At 40.9% G+C, this 13970-nt stretch overlaps 1 protein-coding gene across 4 annotated transcripts in view; it reads left to right on the top strand.

The window, feature by feature from the left end:
* Positions 1 to 13970, top strand: part of ADAMTS3 (ADAM metallopeptidase with thrombospondin type 1 motif 3) — a 261316-nt gene that overhangs the window by 7928 nt on the left and 239418 nt on the right. For 2 of the 4 annotated variants that reach the window (XM_038556298.1, XM_038556297.1), the window contains exon 3: positions 12600 to 13006. In XM_038556298.1, the coding sequence (XP_038412226.1) occupies positions 12600 to 13006 (407 nt within the window). Of the gene's footprint in view, positions 1 to 12599; positions 13007 to 13805; positions 13923 to 13970 lie in introns of those variants that run through there. The other 2 variants (XM_038556299.1, XM_038556300.1) reach the window with 2 other exon arrangements.

Below are 13970 nucleotides of genomic sequence, written 5' to 3'. Positions count from 1 at the left end.
TAGTATTGCTTAATTCATTGGAATATGATAGTAGAAGGGGGAGTTGGGAAAGGAATGAACAGTGTAAAACAATTATTCCATACAGACTCCATGCCAACTATATTTCATGTATACTGGATGGAATTCTTTCTTATTTTTCACCTTGTTTAATGAAAGTCCTTTCCATTTCTTTTTTTTAAATTTTTTATTTATGATAGTCACACACACACACACACACACACACACACACACACACACACAGAGGCAGAGACACAGGCAGAGGGAGAAGCAGGCTCCATGCACCGGGAGCCCAACGTGGGATTCGATGCCGGGTCTCCAGGACCAAAGGCAGGCGCCAAACCGCTGCGCCACCCAGGGATCCCTCTTTCCATTTCATTGAGAGAAAGATACTGTATTAATCATGACTCTTTTGGATGCAAATAACAGGAACCCAGTTGACAGTGGTTAAGGAAAACAAATTGATCAGGTAATCAAAGGCAGGTATAGCTGAACTGAGGGCTCAGACAATGTTAGAAATCCCTCCCTCTCCTCCCCTGACTTTTTTTTTTTCCTCATTTTCCTGCGTTGGCTTTATTTCTTTTTTTTTTTTTTTTGGCTTTATTTCTTTATCAAAATATGATTAGTGGCCCTTCAGGTCGTGGCCAAGACTATTGCCAGCATCTCTACGCCTCCATTCTACCTTTCATCCCACTGGACAGAGCACTTGCTTTTTGACAACTCCAGCAAAAGTTCCTGGTGGGGCTTTTATTGGCTACTTGACTTGAGTCATGAGCTTATCCTTGAAACATTTACTATGGTCAGGGGATATAGTGCTCTGATTGGCTTGGATTAAGATATTTCACTCTTGACTTATAGGGACTGAGAATGGAAGGTAGGATGGTTACCCTGAGAGAAAACTGGGGTGCAATCAAATAAAAAGGAGTGTGGATGCTGGGGAGCACACTTGTAATAATGCCATGGGATGAGGGCTTCCCAGCATACTGCATGGGGACTGGCAGCTGTGGTAGGTGGGATAATGGTCCTCCCAGAGATGTCTGCATCTGAATTCCTGGCACTCCTGAATATGTTATGTTACATGGCCAAGAGGAGTTAAGTTTGCAGATTGGAATTAAAGTTGCTAATCAGTTGGCCTTTAAATAGGGAAATTATCCTGGATTTTCTGGGTCTGTCTTTATAAATGGAAGAAGGAGACAAAAAGACAAAACTAGAGAGAGAGTGGCATAGGAAAGAACTTGGTCTGATGTTTCTGGCTTTGAAGATGAAAGAAGGGACCCGTGAGCCAGGGAATACAGATGGCCTCGGGAGGTTGGAAAAGTCAAGGAAATAGATTATTCCTAGAGCTTCTTGAACAAATGCAACCCTGCTGACACCTTGATTTTAGACCCATGTGACCTACCTCAGACTTCCGGCCTCCAGAACTATAGGATAATAAGTATGCATTGTTTTAGATCGCCAAGCTTGTGGCGATTTGTTACAGCAGCAATAGGAAGCTAATACAGTGGCCTGATGGACTGTCCCAGTTTCCCATACTTTTGTCATTCTGTGAGCCAGACTATTTTAGATTTGGAAAATATAATCACCACAAGTAGGTTTCAGTGAAAACCTTTAAAAACACTGTTCACATGTCTTTTTTTATTTTATTTTATTTTTTTATTTTTATTTTTATTTTTATTTTTTTTGTTCACATGTCTTATCTGTCATATTTTCCTCAGCCTTTGGTCCTGGGGGATAAATGCTTGTTTTCCTGGCTTTAAATTCTAGGTTCAATATTAGTCTTTAAAAGTATTATCTGTCAAAAAAATTGTACAATGTATGAGAAATATTAATTTATAGAATGTCTAATACAGCTCTTGAGTCTGTAAAACTTCCAGTGATGATAAATATAACCATTAGACGTACTTCTTTAAAAACTAAGATTGGAATGTTAACATTTGGCATTGGGACCCCATGTAACAAAACAAAACAAAAAAACAAAACAAAACAAAACAAAACAAACTTCTCTACTTGCTATTCTGTTATTGATCATTTGATCATTTTAAGATGTAGCAAACAAACAAACAAAAATACTTGGATATTTTTCTTCTTTTTTTTTTCTTGAAAGATCTCTTACCTGATTTCATGTTCTGGAACACTAAAGAATGTGCTATTTTTTCCTAAGTGACTCTCTTGAACGTAAACATTGTGCAATGGCAACAAATATTTATGAAAAAAACAGATTTTAAAAAATGAGAAGAATTTTTAGGCTCATGACTATTTGTTCTTTCTTAACGAGTTAAGAAAAGAAGGGGGTTTTCTTTTTTCTCCAAGAGCTTGATGAAAAATCGAATCTTTGACTGTGAGAGTAGGTTTGCAACTAAAATAAAAGACTTCAGGGAGGTTGTTCTCTGCCTTGTGATGATAAGAGCCTAGAGGAGATGAAGTGGAGAGAAAAGCATTTGGCTGTGTTCAGGAGTTCAGCATGTGTCACAACTCACTTTTAATTGCCTTTCAGTGAAGATGTGTCTGCTTCTCCGTTTGTGTTTGCAGCCTTGGGAAGCCCTTCAGTGTGTGGTGTCCTCTTTAACGTCCACTCGTCACCCTGCTCACATTTTTTCCTGGAGCAGCTGGCTCCTGTCATTTCTGATGAAAGTCATTCTCCTACCCTTAGCCGAGGATTTGGAAATGTTGTTGTTGGAGCTGCTTCTTTAGCAGATTTTGAAAGTGCTTATTCGATTTCATTCTTGTGGCCAGATTGTTGCATACTGAGAATTTGTACCTGAAAAAGGAAATTGCCTGTGTAAACTGTCTCTTTATAGTAATCAACCAGTTCTTGGGAGAGAATCCCAGTGTTTGGGTGGGGTGACAGGGTCTGGGTTGTTAACAGCTAGCCTGGATTTCAGGCCTACTGTTGACAGGGAACGTAAGATCCCTTCTGAGGGATCTTAGGATCAGAAACACAGAGTGGGGTGGGAGTGGAGATGGGAGAGGCCTGAGAGGGGCTGGGATGTGGAAGGAATTGGAAGCCAACTTCCATCTTCCGTAGCTCTAGCTAGATGGGGATGGTCACGGTGCTAACAACATCAGCTAATTTTTCCTTTATTACGTTGTTACTAGCTGGACTAAGTCTTTTATGTGCCTTACCCTGTTTGAGCCCATTATCCTCATTTTACAGACAGCTTCTCTCTGAGCCTTAATTTTCGTAATTTGCTTACAGAGGTCATAATATGCATCAGCTTGGAATCAGAATTTAAATGCAGTATTTTCCGACTCCAGACCTTTAGTTTTCAACCATTGCACCCTTCCTCCTCCCTTCTTTGCTTGGGAACTCAAACCATATGCCTCAATTACAAGTATTTCACTATTTTGTGTGCCAGGAGTAGCTCTGGGCTTAATTAGATCAACTAAAGATTGCTGTGATATGTGTGAGCTTTGTACAGTAGTCATTTGGGGTCTTAGTAATGTTGATTATACTACTGAATGCTTTTGTTCTCTTACTGTCCTATAGTGTGGTCTTTGTAATGTGCTGGGGACATCTAATAACCTCTAGGAGATATTTGGGTATCATTGCACAATATATTAGACAGATACCAAGTTAGCCTGTCCTCAGTCGTGAGCTTCTGAGACGGAATGCATGAAGGAATTAAGATGATCCCAGAGCATGGGCCACAGTGGCGTACTGTGAAAGCACTCCTTTTTTTTTTTTTTTTTTTTAAATTTTTATTTATTTATGATAGTCACACACAGAGAGAGAGAGAGAGAGAGAGGCAGAGACACAGGCAGAGGGAGAAGCAGGCTCCATGCACCGGGAGCCCGATGTGGGATTCGATCCTGGGTCTCCAGGATCACGCCCTGGGCCAAAGGCAGGCGCTAAACCGCTGCGCCACCCAGGAATCCCGAAAGCACTCCTTCTCAAGAATCTCCACTTCCAAAAATTGCCATTGATTTTTTTCCCCCCAAAGAACATTGTATGCTGGGGACACTTAAACATAGTTACGATAACACACCTCCACCCCAAAGAGCTTAAAATCTCTGAAAGGACAAGCAAAATCATATAACTTTTCTCCAATAGAGATTTTTATGACTTTTATACAGGTAATGCATGACAATGAGATCTAAGAAGCTTAGTCCAGCAGGTCTGTACTCCTGGACAAGATAGCAGGGAAGATTTCGTGGGAGAGATGGGGTTTGACATAGGCCCTGGAGGCCAGGTTGGATTTGTATAGCTGGAGAGAAAGCAGCAGCCTTTCCCTAAGCCTGAATAGCAGAGCAGGATTTTAAGAACAGGCATGATTAAGTTGGGTCTAGTGAGCCCATTAGAATCTCAATAGACCAATACAGGAGATGATGTTGCAAAGAAGTTAAGCACAGAGGGCCTTAAATGACAGTTCGGTTTTGATGTGGGTTCAGTTAACTAGTCTTTGAATTTCAATTTTTTATTTGTGAAGTGAGGGGATTTGATTAGTAGAGATCTTTAAAGCAATTTTCATGTCCAACATGGAAGAAAAGCTATTTTCTGTATCTATTATATCCTGAAGTAATGATGAGCCATTGTAACTATTCAGAGAGACTAGCCTAGTAATATTAATACCTAATGTTTATTGAGCCCTTCCTGTGTGCCAAATAGTGTTCTAAGCACTTTGCATTAGGCCGGTTAATTTTTACAAGTCTATGAATTAAATACGATTAACCTCATTTTTACAGATGAGAACTGAAGTGGAAGCTGTAAGTGACCAAAATCACAAAGGTAGTAAGCGGCAGAATTTAGACATTTACATGTGGGACTGTAAAACAACTTTCCTGGCAGTGATTCAGATAGTGTTTTGGTACAATTTATACAAAATTTGGCAGTGACAAATTATGTTGGGGAGTTTGGACTTGACACTTTGGGGTTTGCAGTGTATGGTGACAAGGAGGCAATTGGAAGAAATGGGATTCGTTTGACAAATTTCTAAGGAGAAATCAGTAGGACCTGAAAATATTAAATGGGGGGAAAAGTTGATGTGAAGCCAGTTTTCTAGCCTGGAGGTTTGGGAGAATCAGCACATCAGGAACAGAGATAGTAAAGTCAGAAAGGCAAGCTGAATATTTAGGTGAAAATGAGAAGTTTGGTTTAGATATTTTAGGGGTGAAGAGAAGATATGACACATTATCCTAGGCAGAGAACTGATCTGTTCAAGTCTCAGCATGGGGGGAAGTTTCTCTTTTTCTTTTAACCTGTATTTACTGAGGACCTATTATGTACATGTGCACAGTCATGTGTAAAAGGGGCTAAAGTCTCAGAAATGATTAAAATTTTGAAGAGATTAGAAAATTCTAACATGGTTGATATTAAAGTGGAAAGTCTGGTCAGCTTAAAGGCTTGTAAGTAAATGGAAACATAGAACAGTGCCTCCTCAAATACTTTGATGGAGGTTCTGTTTATTTTTTAAATTTTTATTTATTTTTACGATTTTATTTAGTTATTCATGAAAGACACACAGAGAGGCAGAGACACAGGCAGAGGGAGAAGCAGGCTCCATGCAGGGAGTCTGCTGCAAGACTTGATACCAGGACCCCAGGATCATGACCTGAGCCAAAGGCATCTGGCTTTGCTCAACCACTGAGCCACCCAGCTGCCCCAGTGCAGGTTATGTTTAATATTAGTGTGTGTGTATACATTTGTATACACGTATCTCACACACACACACACACACACACACACACACACAAGAAAGTGTCTCTTTGATTTAGCACAAAGAGGAAGAGGCATTAAGTTAAACTCTCAAATGAGGAATTCAGAGAATTCTCTGACAAGGAGAATTGTTAGTGTTATAATTAGTCATCCACTGGAGATACTACAATGCTTTTCTCATAAGGGTAGTTTGAGTTTCTGAGGAAATCCTGAATGCAAACATACCCTGCTCACTTGCTTGAAGGAACACGTTAGAGATAGATATAAAGATGTAATAAAGATGTCTTTTACAAACAAGGCTGGGGGGAAACAGGAGCTTCCCACTTTGATAGGATGTGCACACCCCAGCCAGGGTGTGTCAGGCCCCACTGGTAGGGCAGGGCTTGCTGCTGGTGACATGGAAGACAACATGTGCTCCTTTTTAGGATCCTTCCCAGGAAGAAGAATGAGGAGGGAGGCACCGAGCTTTGCAAACTTCTTGTCTTTCCCAGACTTACCAATCACAGACATCACTCTTCTTTACCTGGTGAAGGGTGAGAGAAGAGATGGAGAGGCTCAGGATAGTCAGAGAAAAATCTTTCTTCACAGAGAGCAAGAGCAGGTTAAAGGCACTCCACGTCTAACTTAAAAAAAAAAATCATTACTGGAGATGCCTTCATTGTAAGAAAGAGGCAACGATTAGATGATTTTCAAGGTCTCTTATTTTTGACCTGTGTACATATTCTATGGATATCTAAAGGGATTGCCTAATGGGACTGATTTCCTGCTGCTTGCTTCTAAGTACGAGGGGCTCTGGGTCTGCATTCTAGGAGAGGTGTTTGAATGACTAGATCTACTTTCTGGTTCTCAGTAGCTTAAATATAAGATCTGGATAGAATGGAATGTTTGATTTACTGGCCGGAAAGAGCTGTAAGAAGTAGAAATATTTGCCAACAAAATTCTGGCTGTAGAGATATATGACACCTTGTGTAGTTGGCTGTCCTTGATTGCTTGGTGATAAATTGCTATTTGGGGAAAAATAGTACATTCTAATTTTAGATATACCCTCAGGCTCAAACTGCTCCCATTCATTCACTCATTCATTCATTCATTCATTCATTCACAGGTATTCATTTAGTGACTTCAGGTTCTATTTTAGGCATTAGAGAATAGTAATAAAGAGGACAGGTAAAAATCTGTGCCTTCGTGGAGCTCATATGCTACTGAGAGAAACAATAATTAAGTAAACAGAAGTACAATTTATAGTATACCAGAGAGTGACAGGTTTTGTGGGGAAAAGTAAAATGGGGAAAAGGGCTAGAGAGTGATGAGATGGATACTGGTCAAGACACACCTCATGGAGAGGGTCACATTAAAATAAAGACCTGTGTGGCTCAGTGGTTGAGCCTTAGGCTCAGAGAGTGATCCCAGTGTCCTAGGTTCGAGTCCTGCATGCAGGGAGCCTGCTTCTCTCTATGCCTGTGTCTCTGCCTCTCTGTGTCTCTCATGAATACATAAATAAAATCTTAAGAAAAAAAAAAAAGAACAAAAACCTGAAGGAATTGAGGTGGGAGATCCCAGAGGAAAGCAAGCACAGTGACCTTGAAATGTGAGAATTCTCAGTGCCAGCCTATTGGAGTGAGCAAACCCATTTTATTCTGGAATGGGTTTTGAGAAGAGTGACTTGACCTGCCACCTTAATTCTCCTGCTCTATTTTGAAGATAATTTATAAAGGGGAGGAGCAGAAGCAAGGAGAACAGGTGTGGGACTCATTCAAAGCTGAACCAGTGGCTTAGACACGGGTAGTAACTGGGCTGGTGATGAGCTGCGGTCACTGTTTGGAGACATCTTGAAGGCTGAGTCAATAGAATTTGCTGAAAGATTTGATTCGTGATGTGACAAGAGTTTGAGGGTAGTTTAGTCAGGTTTTTGGTCCAAGTAGCTAGGAGGATAGGGTTGTCAATTACTGACTTGGGAGCAGGGAGATAGGAAGTTTACTTCTGGAAATGTGGAGCTGGAGGCTTAGGGAATGTCCATATGGAGAAGGCAATGGAGTTGACAAGAGAGGAGCTCACAGATAAAGCTGGGGCTGTAGGTTAATGATTGTGAAGCCCCCCAAACTCATGGGATGGGAAGAACTTACCATGCCGGGGTGGGTAGATGCAGAAGAGAGGAGTCAGTCCCTGGACCAGGTCCTGTGGCACTGCGGTATATACAAGTCATGGAAATCAAGCGGTGTAAGGAAGGAGAATGAGGAGGGGAGAGCACCGAGGAAAGGGGAGAACCAGAAGAAAAAGATATCCTGGAGGCTAAATAAAGAACATATTGCAACAAGGAAAGGGAAATAAGCTGTGTCAGAATCTGCTGATACAGCAAGTAGAGAGTCTTGACCATTCCTGGGGTCACTAGTGACTTCAAGAGCTTGAATGGGTCGGGTTCAAGAAAGAACAAGGATGGAAAGAGAGGAATAGGACACATCTAGTCAGTCTTTTGGAGCATTTTGCTATAAAGGGTAGCGAAGTGATGGGGTCTCAGTTCGAGCGGGATGTGGCATCATGAGAGTTTTTACCAAAGATGGGAGATGGGATGGCAGCTTATTTATTTGCTGATGGGAATGATCTAATGATGTGGAGAAACTGATAAGGAAAGAAGAGAGGCCAGTTGCAGAAACCGTTCTTGCAAAGGCGAGGGGGACTAGGGTATGGGGCTCATGTGGTGGGTTTGCTCCTCGGTGAGATGAGGCAGCTTGTCCGAGGCGCCTGGAGGGATGCAGCATGCATGCACAGACACCAGCCAGTTGTGGAGGGTTAACTACATCGGAGTCCTGCTCGGGGACTTAGGGACTGCAGTGTGGCTTTATCGTGGCTCTAGCCATTTGCGCTTGTAGAATTTATGGCCCACAAAAACCTTTACATACCAGCTGCTGTGGCCCTTCAGCCACCTCTGCTGACAGTCGCATCGTTTCCCATTTTAAAATTGCAACGGGCGATATGTTAATGAGTAGCTAACTTACCTTTAAGTTTTCAGTAGGTAGGATTTATTGCATCCTCTGCATAATCTCATTTAAACCTTGCACTAAACCCATGAAGTTGGAAGTATTACTAGCCTCCAGGTAACACTTGAGGATGCTGAGCCTAAGAGAAACCAAAGAACGTGTCCAGGGTGATGCACTGACTTCGCTTGCTGCTCTCGGATTCTGTAGGTAGTTCCTTCCTCATCCCTAGGCTGTCCCACTTTGGGGAAATATTTGGCCCTGTGGGGTGTGTGATATCTGAATATGGTGCGTTAACACTGGAGTTTAATTTGCTTATATGATTGTAATCTTAGATGAAAATACTTTTGATAGCTTTGAGGCTTCCCTACCGTCCCCTTGCACCCCCCCCCCCCCTTTTTCCCTCAAAGACAGAGAACTTAAGAGCCTTTTAGAGAAGGTTTTGAAACTACACTGGAGGAATAATTGCTTGGCTGGCTGCGGTGGACCGAACGTCGTCATTCCTGTGGTAGGTGTCCTTTATAAGTCAGCTCTTAAATTAGAAATTGACAGCAAGACGTTTCATCTATTCCAAAGTGAATATGAGCATAGGAGCATGGTCTTCAGTGTCAAAATGATCAAAATTGAAATTTTCCTTTGGCTTCTTGCTTGCTCTGTGTCAGGCTTCTAGGCCTGCTTTTTCATTTCTTTCTTTCTTTCTTTTTTTTTTTTTAAGATTTTATTTTTATTAATTCATGAGAGACACAGAGAAAGGCAGAGACATAGGCTGAGGAAGAAGCAGGCTCCCCACAGGGAGCCTGATGTGGGACTCGACCCCAGGACCCAGGACCACGCACGACCTGAGCCAAAGGCAGACGCTCAACCACTGAGCCACCCAGGTGTCCCTAGTCCTGCTTTTTCATTTGTAAACTATGGATAATACCCGCCTGCTGTGATTGCTGTGAGAATTAGAGATGGTATATTCTTTTTTTTTTTAATTTAAATTCAGTTTGCCAGCATGTAGTATAACACTCAGTGCCCATCACATCACGTGCCCTCCTTAGCGCCTGTCACCCAGTTATACTGTTCCCTTACCCTCCTCCCCTTCTGTAACCCTCAGTTTGTTTCCTAGAGTTAAGAGTCCTTCATGGCTTGTCTTTCTCTCTGATTTTCCCCATTCAGTGTCTCCTACTTCCCTTATGGTCCCTTGCACTATTTCTCATATTCCACAGAGATGGTATATTCTTGAACCCAAAGCACAGTGCCCAGAATTTATCCTGCCTGGAAATGGTAGGTGACCTGGTGGCTCCTTTGTCATTTCTGCTAACTACTATCCAAGGGGATGGTAGCCTGAGGGGCTACTAAGTGCATCTTTTTTCCCTTGATTACAATAATTGCCGACTGGAAAATTATTCATTCCGGGTTTAATTTCAACGGTATGTCTTTTGTGCACATTTTAGGAATGATTTATTATTTAGCATCAGAGAAGACAAAGCTCTATGTGCCATGTTTATTTATTTATTTTTTTAAAGATTTTATTTGTTTATTCATGAGAGACAGAGAGAGAGACAGAGAGAGAGAGGGGCAGAGACACAGGCAGAGGGAGGAGCAGGCTCCATGCAGGGAGCCTGATGTGGGACTCGATCCCGGGACTCCAGGATCATGCCCTGGGCTGAAGGCAGGCGCTAAACTGCTGAGCCACCCAGGGATCCCTGCCATGTTTATTCTGAATAAAAATGCAGAGCTTACTGTCTGACAGTGTGAAAATGGAACAGTCCCAGAGAATCCAGGATGCATGGTTTGCTGTGAGCATGAGGCTTTGGGTGTCCTTTTGGGTGTGGAGGAAGGAGCCTCCTTGCATTCTTCCTAAATTTTCTAGTTCTCTAATTGCTTAATCCAGGCATTAGTATATTGTCTAGATTTTGGTGATGCGAATCTCCTTCAGCGGAGATGGGAAATCTCCTTCCCTTGAAACAGTAAACGAATGGTTAAATAGAGTTACAAGTGGGATTACTAGTGCAGCCAGAAGGTCCTCGGACCTCAGGTAGTGCATCCTGTAAGTTAGTGTGTAGCAGCATAGACAATGCAGAAGTTCTCTAGTTACCTGCATTGCTGACTTGATACATGTTAAGCAAATCCTACTGACAAGAGACCCTGGCATATGTAAAATCTTGTGTTAGATGATACTGGAAATACCAAGCTGAATGGGGGAGTTTCTTGTCCTTAAGGAATTTTTACTTAATTTGGGATAGCCTTTGACACTCCACATGAAGAGCCTGACTCATCCCTTACTGTGGATTCCTTCCTCTCCATCACTCTGCTCCTGCAACACTCAAATTCATTCCTAAAGTTTCCAGTTCTTTCTATAAACCAGAATTTACAGAAGTATTCCCCATGGATTTGGCTGTAAGAGAGACCACATCTTTGTGTCCATGGTTATGCTGATGCCTAGTGTAGGTCCTTGACTACAGGCAGGGACTGTGCTGCTGTTCCTCCGAGTGTTGGAGGTGGCCTTCACTTTACTCTGTGATAGTACAATCCTCACTCCTCCTCCCAGTAAATATTTACAGCAGTATTATTTGATCTGTGTATTTAATAAAGAAGGGTATTTTGTTTAAATACGTTGGCCATTCTGAATGGCATAGTGATAACCAACATGCACTCAAAGAATTTTCAAGGCATTATAAAATGCCTTCTGGTACTTTATACACTATTTGAAGGATTTAAAAAGCAGGAAAATAATGAAAATATTCTATAAGATCATAGATTGTAGGCTCATTTATGAGTCTTATGCTTTCATTTATTGGATCACATACATGTGATTGTGCTAGGTGAGAAGTATTCGTGGATCATAGAATTTTTTTTTTCAGGGTTCTTTAACATACTGCAGGACTAGTCTTAGGCTAGAATCATGAAGGTGGGGGACTTTTAAATTCTGTTACCGGATTTTGCTCGTCTTCTTTTCTCATCCTTGTCCTCATTTCCTTTTCCAGGATCCATTATCTTGCTTCAAAATCATTTCTAGTAAGGGATAAATGGTTTATTCAATGCGTTATCTTTCCCAAGGGTGTTTGCATGTTGGCAGACATAATGCATTTGGCTAAACTAGGAGAATTAATTGTGAAATTGAGTTTAATATGTAGCTAGCCACCCATGATGTAAGGTGGACTCCAAATACATTCATATTAAAATGAGTTATCTGTCCCATGAAAGGAATTCAGTTCAAAATGGCAATGCCATTTGCTCTTGACTGACCAGCATCTGCATATTTAATTTATAAATTATGATTTCTACTTACCCATTCTCCTCATTTTCTGATAGTGATCTGTGATTTATGAGGTGGAAGAATGTATGTATGGGCTTTGGAGTATGACTTGGACTCATCCCTGAGCTTTACAGTTACTTGAACTTGGGCACATACTTCCTGAATTTCAGTTTGCTCACGCTTGAAGTGTGATTGTTAGGTTTGTTATGATAGAAAAATTGTGTATAAACTACAGCGCTATGAACTAAGTGTATTAAATAACAGGCCATGGTAAATCCAACATAAAGTAGCTGTTGTAATTGGCAGAAACTCTAGGATTTTTACAGGGAAAAAGTAAAATAAAAAGATTTCTTCTACATAATAGCAAAAGCTTTGTTAAAAACTTGTAGCAGGTGTCAGTTATGCCAATAATAAATTAATTGGGAGCATGTCTTGATTATAAGTAAGCCAGATATCGTTTTTGGACACTTATTATATTCATGCTCTCAAACATATAAATGAGATACGAATATTCACATTGTGATACAGTTTTTTAAAAAATGATTCATTGAACCCATAGTTACCTGAGTATAGTTGAGAAATGACTTGAGTTCTCAAAATTTCATGCTTATGAGATAGTTCAGGAATATATTTATTATGCAAGTTGAGGTACAGTCTTGTGAGGTGCCTGTGTTATGTCCTCCTGTGTTCTCTTGTCACACAGGGTTCTACAATTCTATTTTTCACCCCACAGATTTACCAATAAAGGGACAGAGTGAGTATGAGCTGGTGACTCCAGTCAGCACAAATTTTGAAGGACACTATCTCTCCCATATTCTTTCTGCAAATCACAAAAAGAGGTCACCGAGGGACGTGTCTTCCAACTCTGAGCAATTGTTCTTTAACATCACAGCATTTGGAAGAGATTTTCATCTGCGACTAAGGCCCAACACTCAGCTAGTAGCTCCTGGGGCTGTTGTGGAATGGCACGAGACATCTCTAGTGCCTGAGAATACAACTGACCCCATTAATGATCATCAAGCAGGAAGTGCTTCAGAAAGAATCTGGAAAACAGAGCCTTTGCAGACTAACTGTGCTTATGTTGGTGACATCATGGACATTCCAGGAACCTCTGTTGCCATTAGCAACTGTGATGGTCTGGTAAGACTCCCTTTTGTGTGTATGTGTTTGCAGGTGTTTGGGAGCGTAGCATGGCTCCAGCGTGGTTTGGAAGGTAGAGGTGGAAAGGAAGCCGTACTATTATATTTTAAGTTCAGGAAGGAGCTTGAGAAAGCATTTTACTCTCAAAGATGTGTGCTTTGGCTTAATTTTGCCATGAGGACAGCATTTTCCAAGAAGCAAAAGATACCTATTGTAGCACTTTTGCTTATATTTTCACGAGTGTTACATTGGGTAATTTTATTTCCTTATTTCTTTCAAAGCATTCTGAAAATTTTCTAAAGAAATGTAGATTCCTCCAAAATGATAGTATTTCACTTCTTATGTGGAAACTTTGGATATCTTCGTAAAGAAGGTATTTTAATGCATTCCTTTGCTTCCCCACAGAATGCTAAAATGGGAAATGAGCAGATCCTTTGTCAGAATTTGTTCAAATAGCATTACTTTACAAACATGAGATGTAGTTCTCTCTGCATCATGGCTTTGATTTAGTTTTTTCTTTATTCTCAACTAAAATACCCATATATATTGCTCTTTAGTTTTGTTATTGAGGCCAATAGTAACTGACCTTTCTTTACCCACTCTGCAGATGTGAAGTATTTTTATTTGCTTTGTATCTTCAGATGTTATTTGAAAAGTGTGTCAGTGTTTATGCCTCTTCCATCCACAGTTGACTCCAAGTCTTTGTTCAAAAAATCAACCATTTTTCTTTCTATGGTTGCCAGGCTGCTGTTTCTTGGGAGTTCAGAGCTATTCCCTTTGTTTTGTCACTCTTCTGGGAGTTCTCAAAATATTCCTTATGTTCCTGCTTATAATTATTCTACCTTAGCTGGTCCTCCAACAATACCATGAATTTTTTGCTATTGTTCCTTCTATTCATAGGCCCAACCCAGAGGAGGTATGATACATATGTTTTACTTTTACTGAATGCTGGTGAGGTAATTGT

The sequence above is a fragment of the Canis lupus genome, chromosome 13 (assembly GCF_011100685.1).
Source record: "Canis lupus familiaris isolate Mischka breed German Shepherd chromosome 13, alternate assembly UU_Cfam_GSD_1.0, whole genome shotgun sequence".
NCBI lineage: Eukaryota > Metazoa > Chordata > Mammalia > Carnivora > Canidae > Canis > Canis lupus.
Note: the sequence above shows the minus strand (reverse complement) of the source record. Positions and strands in the feature narration are given on the sequence as shown.